Consider the following 20618-nt stretch of genomic DNA (forward strand, 5'->3'; position numbering starts at 1 on the left):
GTTATCAACCCTATCCCTGTCTTCAGCAAATTCACACACAAATCTACTCTTCACTTCCTCTCTAGAGAATGGAGCATTTCTAACAGCATCCTCACTTCTCACAGTCTTTGAGTTTATTTCAGATGATGCATCTAACAGAGAAAATTTCTTTCTCTCTAAGAAGGTTTTTCTAGCCTCCCGTAGTCGCTGTAACTTCATTTTGGTCTCCTCATCTAGGAAATGTTCACCTACATTAAGGCAACCTCTGACATCAGATTTACTTTCTGACCACTCATTGTCATCATACACGTGGTCTGCTCTCCTGACGGGGCTCCCTGTGCTGAAGTGTATTGTTCTCATCATGCCCTTTTGTTCCATATCTTGTTTCTTGTTAAAAGGGGAGCCAGTAAACCTCAGGTCAACCTTTATCCTCTCCTGTTTCCTTTCACCTAGAACCCCCACGTCTTCAAAGGTCTGCTCTGCCCTTTTCAGAAATTCTAAGTATCTCTCATCCTGCCCTTTCTGGATAACATGCAGTGATGCACTGGACTCGGCAGACCCCTCACTGTTAACTGCCAAGCACCTGTAACTTCCAGAATCTCGGCCTTGGACCCTCTTCACTTCTAAGCTAGAAGAATGTTGGTGTAAATCATTCTCAGTTCTTATAACCCGACGAAGACCTGTTGGGATGGGCCTATTATTATGAAACCAAGTCATTTCTGGAGTTGGACAGGCAATCAATCTGCACGTAAAAACAACAGGTTCACCTTCTAAAACATACTGAAATGTGAGTTTTTGAGTAAAAGTAGGCTTGAAACATTCAGGCCAGGAGCTTGTGGATGACATTCTACTTGCATATCTCCTCGCCATCAGGGAGCGGTGGTCTATGTCTTCAGGGTCAGAGAAGGCACTGCGCATGTCTCCTGCATGTTCCGCTTCCCCCTCAGAAATTTCTTCTGCAAAAAGAATTAAATTACAAAGCATTTTACTATTTTCCATAGCACTCAAAAAAGTTGAAAATAAATGAAATTGCAAAATAGGAAATGAAATAAAGTGCATGCTACAGAGTCTCACAAATCCATAAGAAATTCACTCACCATATTTGTTCGAATAAACGCAACACCATGCTCTGTTTAAAAGATTCTGACACGAAAATCGTTCGTTGTCTGGTCTGCTTTCTTCAGACTGCTGAAATTTCTTCTTGAACAAGCAAAAGTGCATTTGAAAAATACCATATTCCTGTGTGTATTTGTTTTGAGAGCAGGACAACTTTGCAGTTTTGATGGCTAAGAGGAAAATCTTACCTGACTTGCAGAGAGTAGAATAAACGCCCTTTCTGATCCTTTTGATTGCGGATTAAATTGTTAGATTTTTGAGAATTAACTATTTGAACAATACGAAGAACTATAATCATAAATAATTAGATGAAATAAAATGAGAAGGCGTTTATTCGAACTAATACAGCTATAGAGTCACAACATTATGCAAAGTAAAGCAGGCAAGGGTCACATGAGACAGCTATCTATCTGCAAGCCAGTGTAAGAGACATATCAATGTTAAAGTGACCTGTGTGCATGAGGTGTAGACCCAGAATGGGAATGTAAGGTTTTCACACATCCTAAACACAGTAGCATTTCTACTATAATTCATTCATGACATTGCATTCTGAAAATGACAGGTTAACGCCCATTGTTCAGTTCAGTTCACCATGACTTTAAAAACAAACTTCTACTTCATGATTTCATGCATTAAAATGACCAACTGTTCATAGTACACACTTGTCAAGATGGCTGCAAACACAAAACTGGGTGTGGCTGATAAAGTTTCAATACAAGATTTAAAATTACCATTCAACAAATTCCTGTGAAATGCACATAACCATCAGCATACTAAACCAGGCATGCGACATAGTAATATATACTCGAAGAGATATATTTGTACATCTATGCCATATCCTCAATAATACTAAGAGAAATAAAGTAGTCAAGGATTCGACTAATCCTCCAGAATTTCTACTTTAATCTCACATCCATTGTAACAATACCTTTCATCTCCATTTCAATCTGCTGATCAATCCTCTCATGTAAAATGGATTCAGGGGCTAAAATGGAAAAAAAAAAAAAGAAATTTTGGTGAGTAACTGTATACAGTTTCTGACTCGATTCATGAGTTATGTGGTAAACACTGCCTTTCTGTTATAAGAAAGAGAAAACGCACCCCACCAAAGTATCCATGCCAAAGGACTCACTGAGCTGATGTGTCACAAAGTTGACAGAGGAGGGTCCCAATCCCCCATGCCTTTACATGCACTCAGAAAAGCAGCTCAGAAGCTAAGGGAAAATTCCATGTGTAATGTTCTACTGACTACACACTTGCTAAGAGAGGAAACCACATTGATTAGGAACATGCACTGCTTGCTTGCTACTTTTAGTTTAGTTTAGTTTTTTTTTTCAGAATGAAGCATTTTTTTTAAAGTACTGAACAGTTCCTTGACCTCTTACACTTGAAACCATACAAAGTCAGATTACATATCAGCCAGTGAGCAAAGACTCCTGAACTCGAAATGGCTTTTATTACACAAGGAGCAGGTACGGCTTTGGGGCACTATGGTCTCTGGGACAGCTTCCAGGATGAGGCTAGCAGCCTGGGACACATGTTCTTCAATTCATGTAGCACTGTGACAGTGGCTCTAAGGGCTCTTTTTTCCCCCCTTCATTTCCTTGTGATCTTTGGCATGATATAAATGACAAACCCAATGTTTTCCTCAGTGATTAAAAAAAAAAAAAACTTTATTGCTTGGTTTAGTTTGGGAGTCTCTGAGTATTATACTTTCAGTGTCTGAGCAAAGAGTAACTTTTGTGACTATTCTGCCTCGTGATTCTTTTGCTAGTTAGGAATAAAGAGAATAAAGTTAGGGAAAGGCATACATTAGCTGTGTTTGGAAGAGCACAACTCATGCTGAATGTCAAGAAGGTGGACTGTCATTGTGAGGAGAAGGAAAGCCACACGTTAGGCTCAACAGTAACACCTGATGTATCTATTTTATTATGCCCTTAAGACCATATTCAAATGGACTAACAAGTCAGTTACATTCCTGTTTGATCTCGGTGTGCAGCCATGTAGCTAATATAAATGTATTAGATCAAAATAAAAGAGGCACATAGAGATACTGGCTTTAGTTAAACAATTAGATGCTTCTGCTCAATCCTTCATTCTTCAAATACCTAAAAGCACCTTACCTTTAATACATTTATAAGCACAAGAAATGCTGTCTGGGTTTCAAAATGTTCCCTTGCTTCAATAACATTTAAGTAACATAACCAACTGGACCTGAGCACCCAGGATTTCCTGGGGCAGAAGTATCCAGGTCAACCCACTCTATGAAGATGACCTTCGGCACTGCACTTTCTAGAAGAGATCTCAAAGATCCATGCTTCTCCCACTTCTATAACACAGCCGACTGCCAACTGCACAATGTGTGAACTGTCACCGCTGTGACCTACACAACGCACAGACAGCACCTCTAGACAGTCATTCTGTACAATCACTGTGCTAGCCAAAACACTGCAGCGAAACCAGGAGCTAGGGCTTAGATGTTTCTAATGTTTGTTATGGAGACGGATCCAGGGATTGCCATGGAACAAAATCTCAGATTCAGAGAGGAATCTTCTTTTGATGCATGGGACTGCAGATGTATTAAATGAATCAATGAGACTGATTCTCTGACTGGCAAGAAAGATGGCCACAGTTCAGTGCAGAGATAGCTGTACCCAAGACAAAACCTCACTGCCCCTTCATTATCTCTATAGCCACCAACCATTTGATGAGGATCAGGGAGGAACTTGTGGCTATTCCTTCCCACAACCCCCGAGGATGCCTGACCTCTGTCCACAAACCCCTTTCCATGTGACCCAGTAGGTTCTTTGCCTATAGGTACATAGCATAAGCTTCATGCACTTCAAATATGATATTCTCACTCTGTTTGTGCCTAAGAGGCAAGGTTACAAATAAGGGGAAAACCATGCTTCTCCCAGACAAATTTTCCTTTGCTCTTTCAGACACAATAGAGATTCAAACACAATAATAACTAAAACAGGGACATTGCCACGAGAAAATCACTATAATTTCAAGAGAGTGTAAGGCTATAAAAGCAGTACCATTTGTAGAAAAAATATCTACAGACCATTAATTGTAGTCCAAATAGAACCTTATTATTTTCAATATCCAATTTTCTATTTTCATGGCTTCATCTATAAACCTAGAACCCCCAGGCCTGAGAAGAAATAATGATGGCTGCTGCATGGTAAACTGGCTTGTCATTGATGATGATTTGCTGGACTTACTATGGAATCAATTAAATTGAAATTCAGCTCAGTGTTAGATACAATGATAATTACCTAAGGAGTGCTTTGCAGCTGCAATATTTTAGCCTTCTCTGGTGTACTTTTAAGGGTTGTCTTTGTTAAGTATTAGAAGAAGTAGCACAGAAAAAGAGCACTGGATTCCCTGACCCTAGATTTCAAACTGAATCTGGACTAGAGAGTTAAATTCTCCTCCAAGTTTGGCCAGTGACATAGTGTACTTGCATCAAGTGCTTATGGGTAAGATGCAAAAGAGGTGGTTTAAGGAACATATTCACTGACCTGGTTGGGTTGCATAGAAAGCTTCAAAAGGTGTTGGAGATGAAATGAAGCAAGACTTACATAGCTGAATGGCAGGTAGCCACCTTCTATGGCTAGCACTGCTGAGGCTGTCTCTCCATAACCATTGTGCACAACACAGCTCCCTAGTCCTCGGTCTACTAGTTAAACTCCTTCTATGGCAAGGCACTGATGTTTCCATTCTGTGGGTGCTTCCCTCGGATGCCTCTATCATCACACCTTTGTGAGTCTAGATTTTATCAACAGAAGATTCACTTCTGGAACACAGAGGAACTGAGCAGTGTTGTCACACTTCACAGTGAAGTCCTGAAGGGACAGGAGAGTCTTTGCCGCATCCCCCCACCCCCAACTCTTCAGCAGATGTTTCTGATGACTCAGGACTTTCTGCCCCTGTGACAGGGGTACAGCATGACACAACCTGTCTCTGGAACAGATGCAGCTGTGATGGGAGAGCTTTGAGGGCTCTACACTAAACATGCACTGCATGTTTACACAATGATCCTTGACATGACTTAGTGTCCTTTTGGAATATTTTGCTCTCCTCCTTTGTGAAAGAGTACTTGTCTGCTGTTTGGGACTCTGTGGACTCTCTTACATCTTCCCCAGAACTTTGCCTATCTAGAGCTTGCACTGTACAATTCAGCAACAAGAAAAAGAAAAGAATGCCAAGTTTGAAATGTCTCACTTGTCTAGGTCAGTAACACAGAATGGCATGGAAGACAAAGGAGAAAGGGGTCATTGCCATGGGAACGGCATGCCAAATGCAGTGTGCTCTAGAATGTAGGCCCACACAGAACATTTACTGCCGATGGTCCAGCAATGGTGGGTACTGAAGGTTTATACAGACAACAGACAGCATCTGGCTCCTTCCTTCTGTTATCTTTTCAGCCGTACAGAATGACACAATCCAGTTCCCTCCCCATCCCCACCCATTTTTCCTTTATCTAACTATAGTTGACACATCGTTTGTTCTCTGTCATATGCTTTAATATATTATTAAGCAGAAAGATCATTTTGATGATGAAATGATGCAATATCATCTGGGAAAATCAATTCCTCTCCTCCAAAAGAAAGCAGCCAAGCAAAATTGGTGCCCAACAAAATAGTGGTTTCCTATTGCATGGAACACACGCTTCAATGAGATTCCAGTGTGTGGGTTAACCCGTAGTCGGAGGCTTAGCGAGATGCATTGCGTGTTAGTTGGTTAGTAAACCGAGACTGATGGAAATATGCGGTAAAACAAGCAGCAGGGACTGGCATTAGCAGCAGCGGATGGTAGACAGCAAGTCACAGTCCTCGGAGCAAGAGGGGCTTTACCTTCTGCAGTCACTGTGAGTGTAGCTGCACTAGTGGCTTCCCCAGCGCTATTGGCTGCTCGGCAAGAGTATTTCCCAGCATGCTCTGGGTAAGCATCAACTATAAGCATGAAAGCCATGCCTGTGGACTCCTCAAAATGGAAAACTACATCTTTGGATGGCAGAATTGGCTGGTGGTTATGAAACCACTGGATTGCTGGTTTGGGAACACCAGAAACCCTCGCGTGAAATCTGACTGTCTCCCCGCTGTGCACCCTGAGGCTTGGCAGAGGCTGGGTGAAGATGGGCTTTTGGCCAAGGGCCTCCTTCTTAAATGAAACTGGTGGAGAGGCATGCCATGGGAAGTTTGATGTAACTTCTTCAGATTTGCTAAACCCTGAAAAGAAGCATGCCAGTGTTTAATGCTTTTCCCTGCTTAAATCAAAATCCATTTGGAATTGTCTACTTTAAGTTTACCACAGATTTCAGTGACGAACTAGAATCCAATCCGGTCCTAATGCTTTGTCACTGTGCAATCAAAGTCACACAAACTCATGTCCATTTTCCAGATAGACAAGCTGAGACACCAACGGGTTAGAGACTAAAGTGAACCCCATTGCTCATGAAGGCAATAGTGGAAAATGCAGCTAGTTTAGTATTGACTTTTCCCACCCTGTTTGTAAGTCAAACTTTTCTATTTTGTAAACCACTTTAAATCCATTATTAAGACAATGTATAATCATAGTCCTTAAAATTAAAGAAGAAACTAGAAGTCTCCCAAATCCTTATGTATTTCTGTATACATCATATAGATTACATTCACTGAGAAAACATAGCATGATTGTGTGTGAAATTCTTTTATAATTGTTTTATTTATTTATTTATTTATTTGTGTGTGTGTGTGTGTGTGTGTGTGTGTGTGTGTGTATGTGTGTCTATGTTGCTGGGGAACAAACTCAAAACCTGGAGCATGCTAGGCAAGTGCCATACCACTGAGCCACACTCCCAGACCATTGTTAGTCTTGTTTTGAATTCAAGTCCTCAGTGACCAAGAAAGTGTTTTTGATTATAGTATAACTAATGAACATTCAATCTCTTCAACAGTGGCTCTCTCAACACTTAGGGATCCTTTTAGTCTTGGTGAATATATCTAGCTTGTGATCAGATCTGAAGTTATGTACTGTAATGCCTATGAAATCATAGTTGTTTCAACACCACGTGAAGATGATCTGGTCTCTACCCTAGCTCAGTAACAAAGCAAATATACCTACCCATTTTTTCCCCAACATTTTTCTCTACATTCTGATACATGCTGATCAGGAAGCAGAAAAGCCAGTGGTAACAGTAATACATCACAAAACTTTACGGAGGAAAGCAGGGCAAAATAAAAAGACAAGGGCCCAAAGAGAACTGGTCAATGAGGAGCAGAAACTGTGTGTGATATGGGAATCACAAGCTAAAGGAGAAGAACCGAAGGGCCAGTGGTTTCCCTGACTAGTAACTGGTACCGGCACTGTGAAATTCTTAAGTGTCATACCCTACCTTCCAGTCGCAGGGTGGCTGTGCTGGATACTTGTCCCACAGCATTGTTAGCAACAAAAGCGTATGTTCCTTCGTCCTCTGGATAAGCCTCAGCAATCTCCAGCTGGTAGGTGTCTTCAAACTGGGTCATCCTGAAGAACCGAGATGGCTTGATTTTCTTGTCTTTGCAGTACCAAGACACCTTCAGATCTGCAAAAGAAAACACATTTAAATCCTTAAAAGGAGCACATGTTTTTACTTATCTGTGAGCATAATCTCGATTAGACTTCAGATCATGTTTCATTTTTTAGCTTAAGATCTTACGCTTTTCTTCTGAATGCACTGCATCTGTATAACTACATGACTCTCATCTTCAAGAAGGAAATGTGATTCTAGAAAGATCCAGCTTGTTCTGTTGCTGAACTAGTTGCAATGTTTCAAACTCTAGAAGTTTAGTTTTATTCCTAAAAACCATTTTCTTGAGACAATCCCATGTTGCCCACACTGGCCTTGAACTTGCTGTGTAGAGGCTGACCTCTGACTTCTAACACTCCTGCCTCTAAGTCCTAAAGCTGGAATTGCAGGCATGGCCACCATTCCTAGCCATTGGTTATATTCTTTTGAGGCACGCTGTATACCGTGTTCAGTGGCTTGAGAAAGAGTTCATTTGTGAAGCAGGATGAGGGATCTGAGGCACAGGAGAGAGCGTGAGGAAAATGTCCACTGCAGCTTGCAGAAGGACAAGGAAACAAGAGGTTGGAGCAGATCAACGTCCCATCAAGTCTAAAACGGACACCCCTACATCACTACATTTGTTACCAATGGGCCAGCGTCGAAAGGCGTTAGCAAAATAGTTGTATAGAAAATAACGTTTCAAACGGAGAAAGAGGGAAAACTCATGGAATTTAGACATCTCAGACTCATCTGACTATCCCCATGAGATAATTTGAGCTATCTTAATAAAGGGGAAAAATACAAATCAAGGATGAAATAAAATGTTGCCACATTGCTCTACTTTAAGGGAATACAGGGTTTAGTTAAGTGTCTGGTCAGCACAGAGCCATCTCAGTTTGGAGCACAGCCATGACAGTTTCCTTCTCTCAGTTCTGTTCTGGTGGCTCCACCATTCAGAATTTGGGTGCCACTCCTGATCTGTGAATGATCCCCTCCTCCCAGTGATAGCAGCTGTGTATGAACTCCCACAGATCTTTTTTCTAAAGAAACAGACCTTCCTGTTCCCTAGGTTATAAGGTACATTAGAAAATGCTATGTTGGTAGGAGAGTCTGAGAGCCTCTGACCTGACATTTCATCTCTCTGAATCATGGTTCTCATCTGTAAAAAAGGATGCTTAAGGATTCATGGACTAAACACGGCATAAAACTGCCATGACAGCCTAGTGACATATCACACATGAAACGACTCACAAACCACTGAAATAAGAGCAAAATGTCCGAGGCCAATGGAGATCAGCAGTGTCTTCAGTAACATGTGAAAGGCTAAGGGCATACGATAGGCAAATGTCACAAAGAATAGAATAGCTATTCCATGAACTAAACTCTGTGTGTGTGTGTGTGTGTGTGTGTGTGTGTGTGTAGCTTGAGTTTTCCTGCCTGGCCCACAGTCAGGATAAATCTCTATCACCGGCCAGTCCCACAGCCTCTCAGACCCGACCAAGTAAACACAGAGACTTATATTGCTTTCATACTGTATGGCCGTGGCAGGCTTCTTGCTAACTGTTCTTATAGCTTAAATTAATCCATTTCCATTAATCTATGCCTTGCCACATGGCTCGTGGCTTACCAGCATCTTCACAAGCTGTTTCTCATCGTGGCGGCTGGCAGTGTCTCTCTGACTCAGCCTTCCACTTCCCAGCTTTATTCTCCTCCTTGCCCCGCCTATACTTCCTGCCTAGCCAACGGCCAATCAGTGTTTTATTGATTAATTAGCAACACATTTGCCATACATCCCACAGCATGTGTGTGTGTGTGTGTGTGTGTGTGTGTGTGTGTGCGCGCGCGCGCGCGCGCATGTTTCATCTCCAGGATGAAGACCTTGGCACATCTCATTACAAGGTTCTGTGTTTATTTCTACTGACAATTTTGCCAGTGGTGAACTGAATAAAGTACCATGGAAAACACAGGACAGGAAGTGCTAATAACCAATGCAGTAAATGGAGAGAAAAAAATAGAACCTCTCTTGGCAGAGCATCTGGTCCATCTGGCTAGCCTGCCCCTGCCTGAACTGCTCATTGGCTGCTTGTGGCTTCTGTGAGGCTCCCCCACCTCTCATTCCCTCCCAGCCACATGTCTGGTTCCTCAACCTCACCCTCTTGCTTCCTGAGTACTTTCTCGGCTACCCTTTCTTCTCCCCCCCGGGTCTCCCCGGTGAGGGCCTGCCTGATCAGCACCTTCCAAGCTTCTCTCCTGCTCTTCTTTTTGCCCAACACAGTATTATTTCTAAAGACACACTGGATCATGTTGCATAGAGGTTAAAAGTCCCTGATTGACTCCTTGGTTGCAAACAAGATCAACTCTAAAGTCTAGGCACAGAACGGAGAGCTTTGGTGTCTGGCCTTTGGCCTCTTCCCTGTTCCTGACAGCTAAACTTCAACTCTTCAGTGGATTCCAGGCCATCCCATTCGAAGTCCTCTGTGACTTCTAAGAGCTTCCCTCTTGGCCTGTTATGCTGGGCATGCTCTGACCCTACTACCCCTGTTCAGTGCGCACACCTTCTCTAGCTGTCCCTCATGTAGTTCACGTGACAGCATTTATGACTGTGGGCTCTACACACACATGTCTCTTCACCTCTTAGAAGGCAACAGTCCTATCTGGCCACACCCAGCACTTAGCGTCTCCACAGTAGTGGAGCTGTTAAAATAAATTGAAGAGGTGCTTAAGCAAATAGTAGACATCTTTCATCATTAGATTAATAATTCTTTATTATTTAATTTATCTGTCATTCTCTAAGCCTCTAAATGGTTCAAGCTTAATTTCCTGTAGAATAAACTAGTAAGGAGCTAGCAAACGTTTAAATGTACACTTTTCCAAATTTCCTTTCTACCAGTAGGGGGCACCAGAGACCTTCAGTAGACAATGTTTTCCTGGCAGGACAGCAGCTGAGATTGTGCACTCAGGCTTCAGAAAGTATCAAGGCTTCCTTCCTCCCTACTCCGAAAGTTTAGGACAAAAGTATTTGAAAACTCAGAATCCGCTTCAATTTGTGGAAGGCAAGATGGGCTCTCTTAGGAAGCACGTGTCAGGGTATGCTGTGTGAATATTTCCAGTCTCAGGAATAAAACTTCATTGATTTGGAAGTTTCTGGAAGGTCGCTTCATTTCATGAACTTAATTTAATTTACATCATATCAAAGGCATGTCTGTATGAAGGTACAGAAACACCCACATGTGTATAAGTATTACCACACTTAGGGAGTTAATGACGTCACAAAGCTACAAGGTCCACTCTAACACTCAATTATGCGGAAGTGATTTTTCTTTATTGATTCTATAGCTTTGTAGAAGATGTAGGATGCATTTTGTAACATTTAAGATAAAACTATAATATGAGCTGTAGACTAAAACCCATTATACACACATTGTTATAATTTTTGCTATTTAGTTAATATGTGGTATGTGTGTATAAAATATTCCTCTAAAATTCAATGGAGATATATATAGTGTAGCTATAGCATATTCCACTTTAAAATGAAGCTACCGTATTAGAAGAACATATCAAACTATCTTCCATTTTCTGGTATTCAACATATCTCAAAAACTGCACTTCCAAGACACAAAGTCCGTAGAATTTGCCCACATTTTAAATCCAGTGCAAGGCTCTAAGGCTCTAATAAATGAATACATTAGCACCAGTCACTCGGGAGCCATGCCTCCAGGTGCTTTACATACATCATACTTTAATTATCCTCATAAACTGAACAGGTCTATTAGGTTTCTTGATTACCATCTCCACCCCAGAGGAGGACGCCAGTAGGTCAGAAGATCTAGTGAAATCCTAACTTGTTTAGGAAAAGAGCTGTTGGCAAGGCAGAAATTGAGTTATAAACTAATGGAAGAAGTGTAATAAACAAAACAATAACCACCAAGCCTTGAGACGTCCCCTGTAGGGCTGCTTCACAAAAACCAAGAAAAAGAGGAAGTCATTTTCATCTGGAGTAAAGCAATCCTTCATTCCTTTGATTTATCTTGTGAGTATCCGAGGTCAGGCCCCAATCATATCTCACGCTATTTAAGATAGTTTCTTTTCAAAGTCAAGTGAGGGCAATGGCTGGTGGCATTTGAGAAGCATGCCCACAATTAAACATGACACAGATAACTCTGGATGGGGGCAATGGGGTGGACACTGTGTTAGATGCTGCTGCCTTGTTTATCATCTGAAGTGGTTGATAGTCTCCATTTTACAGCCATTGATTTCATCCGTCAGCAGTTTTTCATTGAGTATCTACTATGGACAAGGTATCCTTTTAGGGCAAGGGTCCCCTTGCTTTTCTGGAATGGCTTCCCTTTTAGGTGGTGCTGTTTTTTTCAGACATCAGGGTCTAGACACTCTTGATATATACATTCTAAGGTGTAATATAATGCTGTTCTCATCATGTTCATAATGGAAAGTATATACTCATGTGGAGGTAACACACTGGACCCACAATTCCAAACACACCTATGAGTTTAAAGCCTAATCTTTGCTCACTACAGAAATATACCTTCCACATGCATTATCCATAGACCCAACAAAGCCTCACATGGAGATGGTTTCTCTTGAAACCTATGAAAATGCTACTATAAACTTATAATAATTGTAAGCTTTGCCATAATTTCCCAATTAAGATTTTAAAACGTAGCTACAATCATAAGATACTGGATGCTTTAAAGATGTTTGTGGAAAAATTTTCAAAGATTTTCAGAAAGAACAGTTGTATCACCTTAACCTTTTATAAGAGTACAAAATGTAGTATATATAATTATGATATAATATATATATATATATAACAATATATACAAAACAGTAGTATGTATAATAATGATATAATTCTTAATTAAACAATTCTAATAAGGGGCTGCAGAGATGGCTCAGAGATTAAGAGCACTTACTGCTCTTCCTGAGGACCTGGGTTTAATTCCCAGCACCCACATGGCAGCTTACAACTGTCTGTAACTCCAGTTCCAAGGGGCCTGGCACCCTCACACAGACATATGTGCAGGCAAAATAAATAATTAAATAATTCTAATATATCTGCTGCTAATTGTCCATTCAGGTTTAAATTACTCATAAGAGATCTTCATGACGGAGGAGAGGATGAGAACACTGTGCCCATCACCATCCTCTGTAAACACCGGTAACGACACCTTTTTATCAAGCACCTACCTGTCCCTGAAACTCGGCACTGGAAACGCGCTGGCCTCCCCTCCGATGTGACTGTGTCCTGAAGTGGAGTAACAATGGCAGGGGGATAAACTGGCATTTCCTGGTCTGGAGACACAACTTCTGGAACTGAAGAGAGAGACCACAGAATTTGTCACGGTTTTCCACTCACAGCTCTCCCAATGGGGTGCCCACGGATTTCACGGGAGAGTGCCTTTAGAGATGGGTAGCAATCTATTGTTACTACCCTGGGAGAGCTTCGGGCTGGCTTCCTACCTTCCACAGAAAGAGAAGCTGAGGTTGTGGCTACGCCATAGTCGTTCTTGGCTTCACAGGTATAGACAGCCGCATCCTCCGGGAAGGCCTCAATGAGCAAAAGCGTGTACTCTTGCCCATCGTGGAGAAACTTGCACTTGAAGCCCGTGGAAAGCAGCTGCTCCTCCTTATACCAGGAAATCTTGGGCTGTGGTCTGCCTGATATCACAGCACAGAAGCGAGCGGGCTTGCCGGACTGCACAGTGACAGGCTGGAGCTCCTGCAGGACCTGGGGTGGTTCGGGAGCTGGAAGACAATGCCAGGAAACAGCCCGTGAAGGAAGAGAAGGGGAGACAGCGCGCGATTCTCCACTCACTGGTTTCAAGATGGCTATGTGTCTAGAAACAAAACCTCCGTGTTGTGATATCTTTACTTGCCTCAGAATATCAGAGTAGTTTTTTGCACTAAGAGGGATTTTTATAACTTCAGAATGATTAAAAAAAAGTTTCATGAGAGGCGCTGAGAGTGTCGGGCACCTAGCTATAAAGTCATCATTCTGGTTGGTTGTTGGTGCACACCCATGGGCAGCCAAAAATCTAGAACAATTCTCACAGCCTACATATTTTTAAACATCATTTGAGCAAATTCCATGGTGAAGAGGCTTATGACATTCAGGTTTGTTTGCTTTACATTTGCTTTACATATACATTTATGTATATGTCACAGTCACTCTGTTACATACACAGGTTGACGGCATAAAGCATTGGCTGGTTGAATACTAGTCCATATCAGTACAGTGCAAATAAATAGATTTTAAAAATTCAGCTTTATGATTATGCTAATTGGTGCATATTCTCAGTGTTGGATGAGGAGGCCACTAACAGGGAGAAAGGCTTATATGAGGCTGGCATCTGGCTCTACTTCTTCATTTCTCAGAGCTTCCATCTCTCTGCTACTACTGCAGAGGAAACAAAAGTGGATGTCATGACAACTGCATCTTCCAGGGAAACCGGGGAGTATGGCCAAGGGATCATCTTTATGAACGTTGAGAGAACTCCTAGCACCCTCCCATCTGACTTGGGGGAGTTTTCTCTAGGATAGCCAGAAATGTGGCTGGGAGGCAGGTTCTGTTCTTTTCTATGTGTCTGGGTTAGGATCAGGTCCTGTCAAGCTTTAAATTCAGAGCTAGCATTTTTAATGAGGGAAGCAGAGGTTTACTGACATCCTCCTGAGGACTATTAGGAAGCTCCCAGTAGCATGGGGAGTTCCACTTCCAAAGGCAAAGCACTGATCTTACAGCCTGGGGCAGAGCCTCATGCAGTTCTGCCTGTGGCTCTCTAGGCACACCGGGGTCTCAAAGGAGATCTTTGGCTTTTCCCAAGCTTTGCACCGAAGGCTGCAAATGTCTCCATTGCTTGTGTAGCAGCGTTATTTACACTTAAGCGGCCAGGACAGAGAACTACCACAGCTAAGTGCTGTATAGGGAAAGCCATCTGGAGCACATTATAATTGACACACAGTGGCTGTTCAGTAGTGTCAATCAAACAAATGAAGTTCCGGCCAGCAGGTGCTTCCTGGAAATGACGTCTCAATAGTCCTTTCAGCAGCTGCTCTCTCTTTTCCATAAGGCTGATGTGAACACAAATGCAGTTACAACCAGATGAGTGCCATGGGTTCGGTAGAGAATTCTCAGGTACCACCACTGTGTTAGTGGCATAAAAGAGGATTATTCCAGATGAAGCCACAAGACATATTGAAGCCTAACCACATACCATTGACATAGAGAGTCACGGAACTCCTGTTTCTTCCTGCCACGAAGGTGTATTCGCCTGCATCACTATGTCTGGTCTCAGATATAAACATCCGGTGAATTCTTCTCTCCACCACATACTGGTGTCGTTCTTGAACTTGGAAATTGATTTCAATGCCGTCTTTATACCAGTGGGCATCAACGTCGTCTTCATTGACCTCAAACTCAACAACAGCACGCTGTTTCTCGATGACCTGTTGACGGAATGACACGAAAAGAAAACTGAAAATGAATCTGATTCTCGCTCACTTAACCTATTTCTAAAGCTATTCCCTTAAAGAGCATGAAAAAATGAGTCATTGTGACATCATAAGTTGGCTGGTTATAGCATATTTAAATTTTTTCTGCTGATTTTTGGACAAATGGTACCCAAATCTCTTGTGTAGGGGATGAAGCTTATGCCTGGGCTAGTGAGGGGAAGCTGCTCAAGAAGATAATAATTTCATCTTTAAACGTTTGTGCTTTAATAAATCATAACTGAAACGATGACATTTTACATCTGGGGGCTTTGAATTATTTATAGAGGTCTCTGAAGTTACCCTTCAATCTGATCTCACATCAGGTGAACTATAATGCTGTGAGCTAGAGAGCAATTACTGTCCTCAGTTAAAAAGTGAGGAAACCAAGGGTCAGAACTAGAAAATGAAGGAAGAGGGGCTCGGCTGGTCATGTGAGTCTTTACTGCAAGTGTCTTTTAACAGAGAACAAGCTCTCTAAAGCATGATTTTTTTTTTTTCTGGAAGAGAAAAATGATGGATCTGAACTCAAAATTTCTTAGAACATACTTCCTCCATTATGTTGTTTGGAAAGATCAGCACCCATACGGATAAGCACTGCAAACCCAGCAGATGTGGTGGTGGTTTGTATGAGTATGAGCCCCGTAGGCTCATACATTTGAATGCTTGGTCACCAGTTAGTGGAACTGTTTGGGAAGGATTAGGGGGTGTGGCCTTGTTGGAGGAGGTGTGGCCTTGTTGGAGGAGGTACGTCACTGGGGTTGGGCTCTGAGGTTTCAAAAGCCTATGCCGGTTCTAGTCTTTTCTCTCTGCCTGCTGCCTGTGGATCAGACTGGAAAGCTTTCAGGTGCCATGCCTGTCTGCTTCCCACCATGATGCTCATAACTAATCTTCTAGCAAGCCCCCAATTAAATCTTTTCTTTATAAGAGTTGCCTTGTTCATGGTGTTTCTTAACAGCAATAGAACAGTGACTAAGAAAGATAGCAAACATGTCTGTTTAACATCCTTGCTATGAATTCAGCACTGCTCACACCGGGATTAATTACTCTTAGACTCATAGCAAGTACTCACAGACACCTGCCTCTCTATCAGGGGAAAAAAAAAGAGAATTTGCCATCTCCTGGAGTTTCTTATTTCTAGCTAATGTGCGAATGTCACAATTTAAATTTTCATTGTTTCTGATTGGATCTGCATGGTAAGAAGCCATTTATTCAGCAGCATAGTGTTTACAGCTGTTTTTAAACTCTATTTTATCTTGCATGTTTGGGTGTTTTGCATGAATGTATGCCTGTGCATCATTTGCATGCCTGGTGCCAGAGGAAGCCCGAAGTGGGCATCAGATTCCCTGGGACTGGAATTACAGATGGTTGTGAGTTGCCATGGGGGTGCTCGGAATCAACTCCAGGTACTCTGGGGAGCAGCCACAGCTCTTAATCACCTAGCCATCTCTGCAACCCACCACAGCTCCTTTTTTCCCTGCAACTGTTTTAATGAAAGATATCAGCTGAACCATGAAAGGACATACTTGTTGAGTGACAAGAAACAGAGTTAATTGATGGCAGCAGCACAAGGATCTAAGCCAATAGGGATAAGATGATTTCGGTCTTTAAAATACTGTGATGAGACAAGCTGAAAGTCAGAAATTAAAGCCTAAGAGTGGATTGATGACTTGTCAAAAAGTCCAAGAGGCAGACAATACCTGAACCTCCTTTTTAATACTCCGGATGCGGACGTCCCTGCCCTCTACAAAGAGGTTTGCAGTTGACATGTTGCCTCCTGCCACCACCGTGTACTTCCCAGCATCAGACATCCGTGTGGATGGGATAAGAAGGCGGTGGACGTATTTCTCCTTCTGAATCTTTATCCTGTGGATGGAAGGAAATGGGAGCTTAATGCATGGGATTCAAAAGAAAGTTGGAATAGTTGGAGCACAGCCAGGCAAAGTAACTGACCTGTCTGCCACCTGAAGCTCTTGGCCATCTTTCATCCACTGGACAGTAATGTCAGGTTCAGAAACTTCACATTCAAACATGGCTCGTTTCTTCTCCAGAACCTTAATGTCCTTAATGTGTTTCCTAAATTCAATATGACGAGCTGGGAAACAGAACATAAAAAAAAAAATCAGCACTTGGCATCTTTACTGATATATAAGTCACATGCTATTCGATGTATACATTTGTAGAGGAATCTAGCCCACAGATACGGGGCTGGTTCCACCCCAGGATAACTATGGCCCAACACAAAATCTGTAAACTTATTTAAAACATTTTGAGAATGGTTTGGTACTTATTTTGTAAATTTATCACATTGTTAGAAATGTGAACAAGACACCATCTTGTTACAATGACGTTAATGTCATGTAAAATGAACATATGCATGTTTTCAATTAATTAATACATGGGGTGTACCAGCTGAACACTCTGGATTTAGTGTTTGGGTCAAGCCAATGTGGCCCAGAGAAATCAAAAGGGTAGACAATCCTGATTTATTAGAGCATATAATTCAGCATATATATTGGAGTGCATAATTTGATGGCTTCCACTGTATATATTGTAGAACCATCACCATATTTTAAAGCCATTTCATTTTTCCCAGAAAGAACTCATGCACCTCTTAGCCATCATATTCACTTCCTGTCACCTCTCGCTAGACCGAAGCTAATGAGCTATATCTCAATAGACTTGTATATTAAAGCCATTTCATACAAATGGATTCATACAGTATGTGTTTCTCTGTGGCTGGCTTCTTTCATTTCACGTATTTCCAGCATTTACCCATATTACAGCATGTGTTAATAATTTCTTTTTATTTCAATTACCACCCCAATTGTATGGACATACCACATCCTATTTGTCTAGTCTCTAATTGCAAGATTAATATTTTACGTGGCATATTTGACTTTCTTTTCTTGTGGATACATTTAGGAAATCATACCTTCAACATAAAGGGTGGCTGTCGATGTGGCTTTTCCAGCCACAAAAGTGTAATCAGCAGCATCTCCGAAGTGAACGTTCCTGATATTCAGTGAGTGTGTGAGTTTCTTGGTTCTCATCTGGCACCTGTCGGTCGACTTGATTTCTACACCGTTCTTTAACCATTTGTAAGAAATGCCTTCATAGTTCACTGTCACCTCAAAAGTTATGGTGTCTTTTTCCTCAGCATTGATGTCTTTCAGCATGGACGTAATCATGATCGCTGCCACGGAGGATTAAGAAATGAAATATGTGAGTATGCGCTGTAACTATGGAGCAGGTTATAACAAGTGCAGAATGGGAGTTTCTAATGGTTTCTGTCTGTGTTGGTGTGATTATAATTTGGGGGTAGGAGCTTTGACACTGTTCATATGTCAGAGAAGACCAGCTGAGAGAATGACAGGGACATAGAGTGATAGACACAGAACCCTCTTTCCAGGTAGACGTTTGATGATACTGTAATTAGAAACTTTTATCCACGTGAAAAGGCTAGCAGAAGCTCATTGTGAGCATACAGTAGCTGTTCCATCAAGAGTGTTTTCAATAAGTTAAATGATTTGGAAACAAAAGTGTAGAATATGAAAGAATATGTCTGCTAAATATTCAGATATGTGCTTGTGCCCATATACACACCGCCTACCGAGATACGTACATACACACATAGACACACACATATACCCATGTATTTACTTACGCGTCACTGTCAGGGTAGCGCTGACTTGGTCGTTGCCACAAACAAATGTGTATTCTGCCGAGTCCTCGGTGCTTGTGTTCATGATGATCAGCTGGTGGAGTTTCCCCTGCACAACTATCTTGAACTTCTCACTCATCTCAATTTCCACACCGTTCTTCAGCCACATGGAAGGAACATTGAAGTGGGACACCTCACACTCAAAAGAGGCAGCTTTGGTTTCAGGAACCTCAATACTTTTCATAGTCTTTGTGATATGTAGTGCTTGGGGGGGAAATCAGAAAGTTGCTCAGTTAGTGTATTTTTGAACACAGATGAAGAAGGAAAACAGTAGCAAATCCCCAGGAGTCCCCCGGGGAAATGCCCCAGATGTTGCCAGATACTTACTCTCCACAAACAGCTTTGCCTTGCACTCCAGCTGCCCCACCATGGCTGTGTACTCCCCAGCATCAGATGGGGAGATGTTCTGTAGCATCAGCTTGTGGACCTTCCTCTCGGAGACCAGTCTGTGCTTGTCACTTGGCTTAATCTCCACATTCTTGTGGAACCATTTTACTGGGACTGTGTCATGGGAAACACTGACTTCAAAGGCAACAGTAGCATTTTCCAGGGCAGTCACATCCTTTGGTTTTTTAATGATCTTGACAGCTAATGAGGAAAGTTGGAGAAATTCAGTAATACAGTTAACATGATGGTAACCGCCGGTTGTCTACCAACACAATGTTCGAGTCAACTTACTCTCAACATGCAGCCTGGCGCTGGCTCCGAGCCTTCCCAGTTTGAAGCCATAGACAGACTCATCTACCAGGGTGCAGTTTTTAATCTTCAGGGAATATAGCGTTCCTTTGACTGAGATCTCATACTTGTCATTGGAATCCAGGACGACTCCATTTTTGATCCACTGGACACCTTTGACATCTGGGTGTGTAAGTTCAACAGAGAAGATGGCGTCCTGTGTCTCTGTCACCGTGAGGTTCTTCAGGGTCTTCTTAATTTTGACAGCTTAAGAAGAGTGAAGAGTTGGCTTAGAAAACATCAATGATAACCAGCAAACAAAAGAAGTTCTGAATCTGATCACCACCAGTCAATGTGCAAAAGAATGGTTAGCCGACATTTTATAATTCTGTGGTCTGTCATTTTAAAAGACACTTGGCAAGTACTTAAGAAAATCGGAGATCCAGTTGGAAATGTGATCATTGTGCAGTGATTGCACTGTACTTCAGTGATATGAAGTTTTCATATCGTATACTAATAGCTTAATAGACTGATTGGAGAAGGGTGCGAGAGGGATGAGGTAGCAGAGTGTCTGATGCAGCTGTTTCATAGCCCCTAAGCAACACTTTCATATCACACACACACGCAAAAAAAATGTGATGAAAATTTGCACATTCTCCTATAGGATTCATAAGAAAAAGTTGATAAAATAATGACGTTATAAAGTGAAAATGTATGTGACCTTAACTGGCCATTCAGTTTGCTTTCCTGGTGGTACCTGTTAAGAAAGGAGCAGGATTTGGGGACCAGAAGGCTGTCCTCCCATGACTCACCTTCTACTTTGAGCTTGGCAGATGTTTTGGAAGTGGCCACCTTGTAGGTGTATTCTCCAACGTCATCTAACTTGGCAGCTGCAATGACAAGTCTCCTTTTGTGGCCGTCAGATTCACTTCTAAAGTTGTTGCTCAGAGCCAAGGGCTTCCCGTCCTTCAACCACTCCCCCTCAGACTCAGGGTTGGCAACTTCACATTCAAACACAGCTTCCTGGGATTCAGCTACAGTCTGGTCTGTGAGTGGCTTGGAGATGGCCCCCCCTTCAGAACAAGA

General features: G+C 42.1%; 1 protein-coding gene across 1 annotated transcript in view; it reads right to left on the bottom strand.

Annotated features, from left to right (window-relative positions):
- Positions 1-20618, bottom strand: part of Ttn (titin) — a 272282-nt gene that overhangs the window by 217877 nt on the left and 33787 nt on the right. Inside the window, 12 exon segments of the mRNA XM_059260758.1 lie at positions 2024-2080; positions 7478-7666; positions 12836-12961; positions 13109-13393; positions 14860-15091; positions 16834-16999; positions 17087-17228; positions 18069-18329; positions 18801-19061; positions 19185-19445; positions 19536-19799; positions 20345-20605. Of these exon segments, the coding sequence (XP_059116741.1) occupies positions 2024-2080; positions 7478-7666; positions 12836-12961; positions 13109-13393; positions 14860-15091; positions 16834-16999; positions 17087-17228; positions 18069-18329; positions 18801-19061; positions 19185-19445; positions 19536-19799; positions 20345-20605 (2505 nt within the window).

Source organism: Peromyscus eremicus, chromosome 4 (assembly GCF_949786415.1).
Source record: "Peromyscus eremicus chromosome 4, PerEre_H2_v1, whole genome shotgun sequence".
Taxonomy (NCBI): Eukaryota; Metazoa; Chordata; class Mammalia; order Rodentia; family Cricetidae; genus Peromyscus; species Peromyscus eremicus.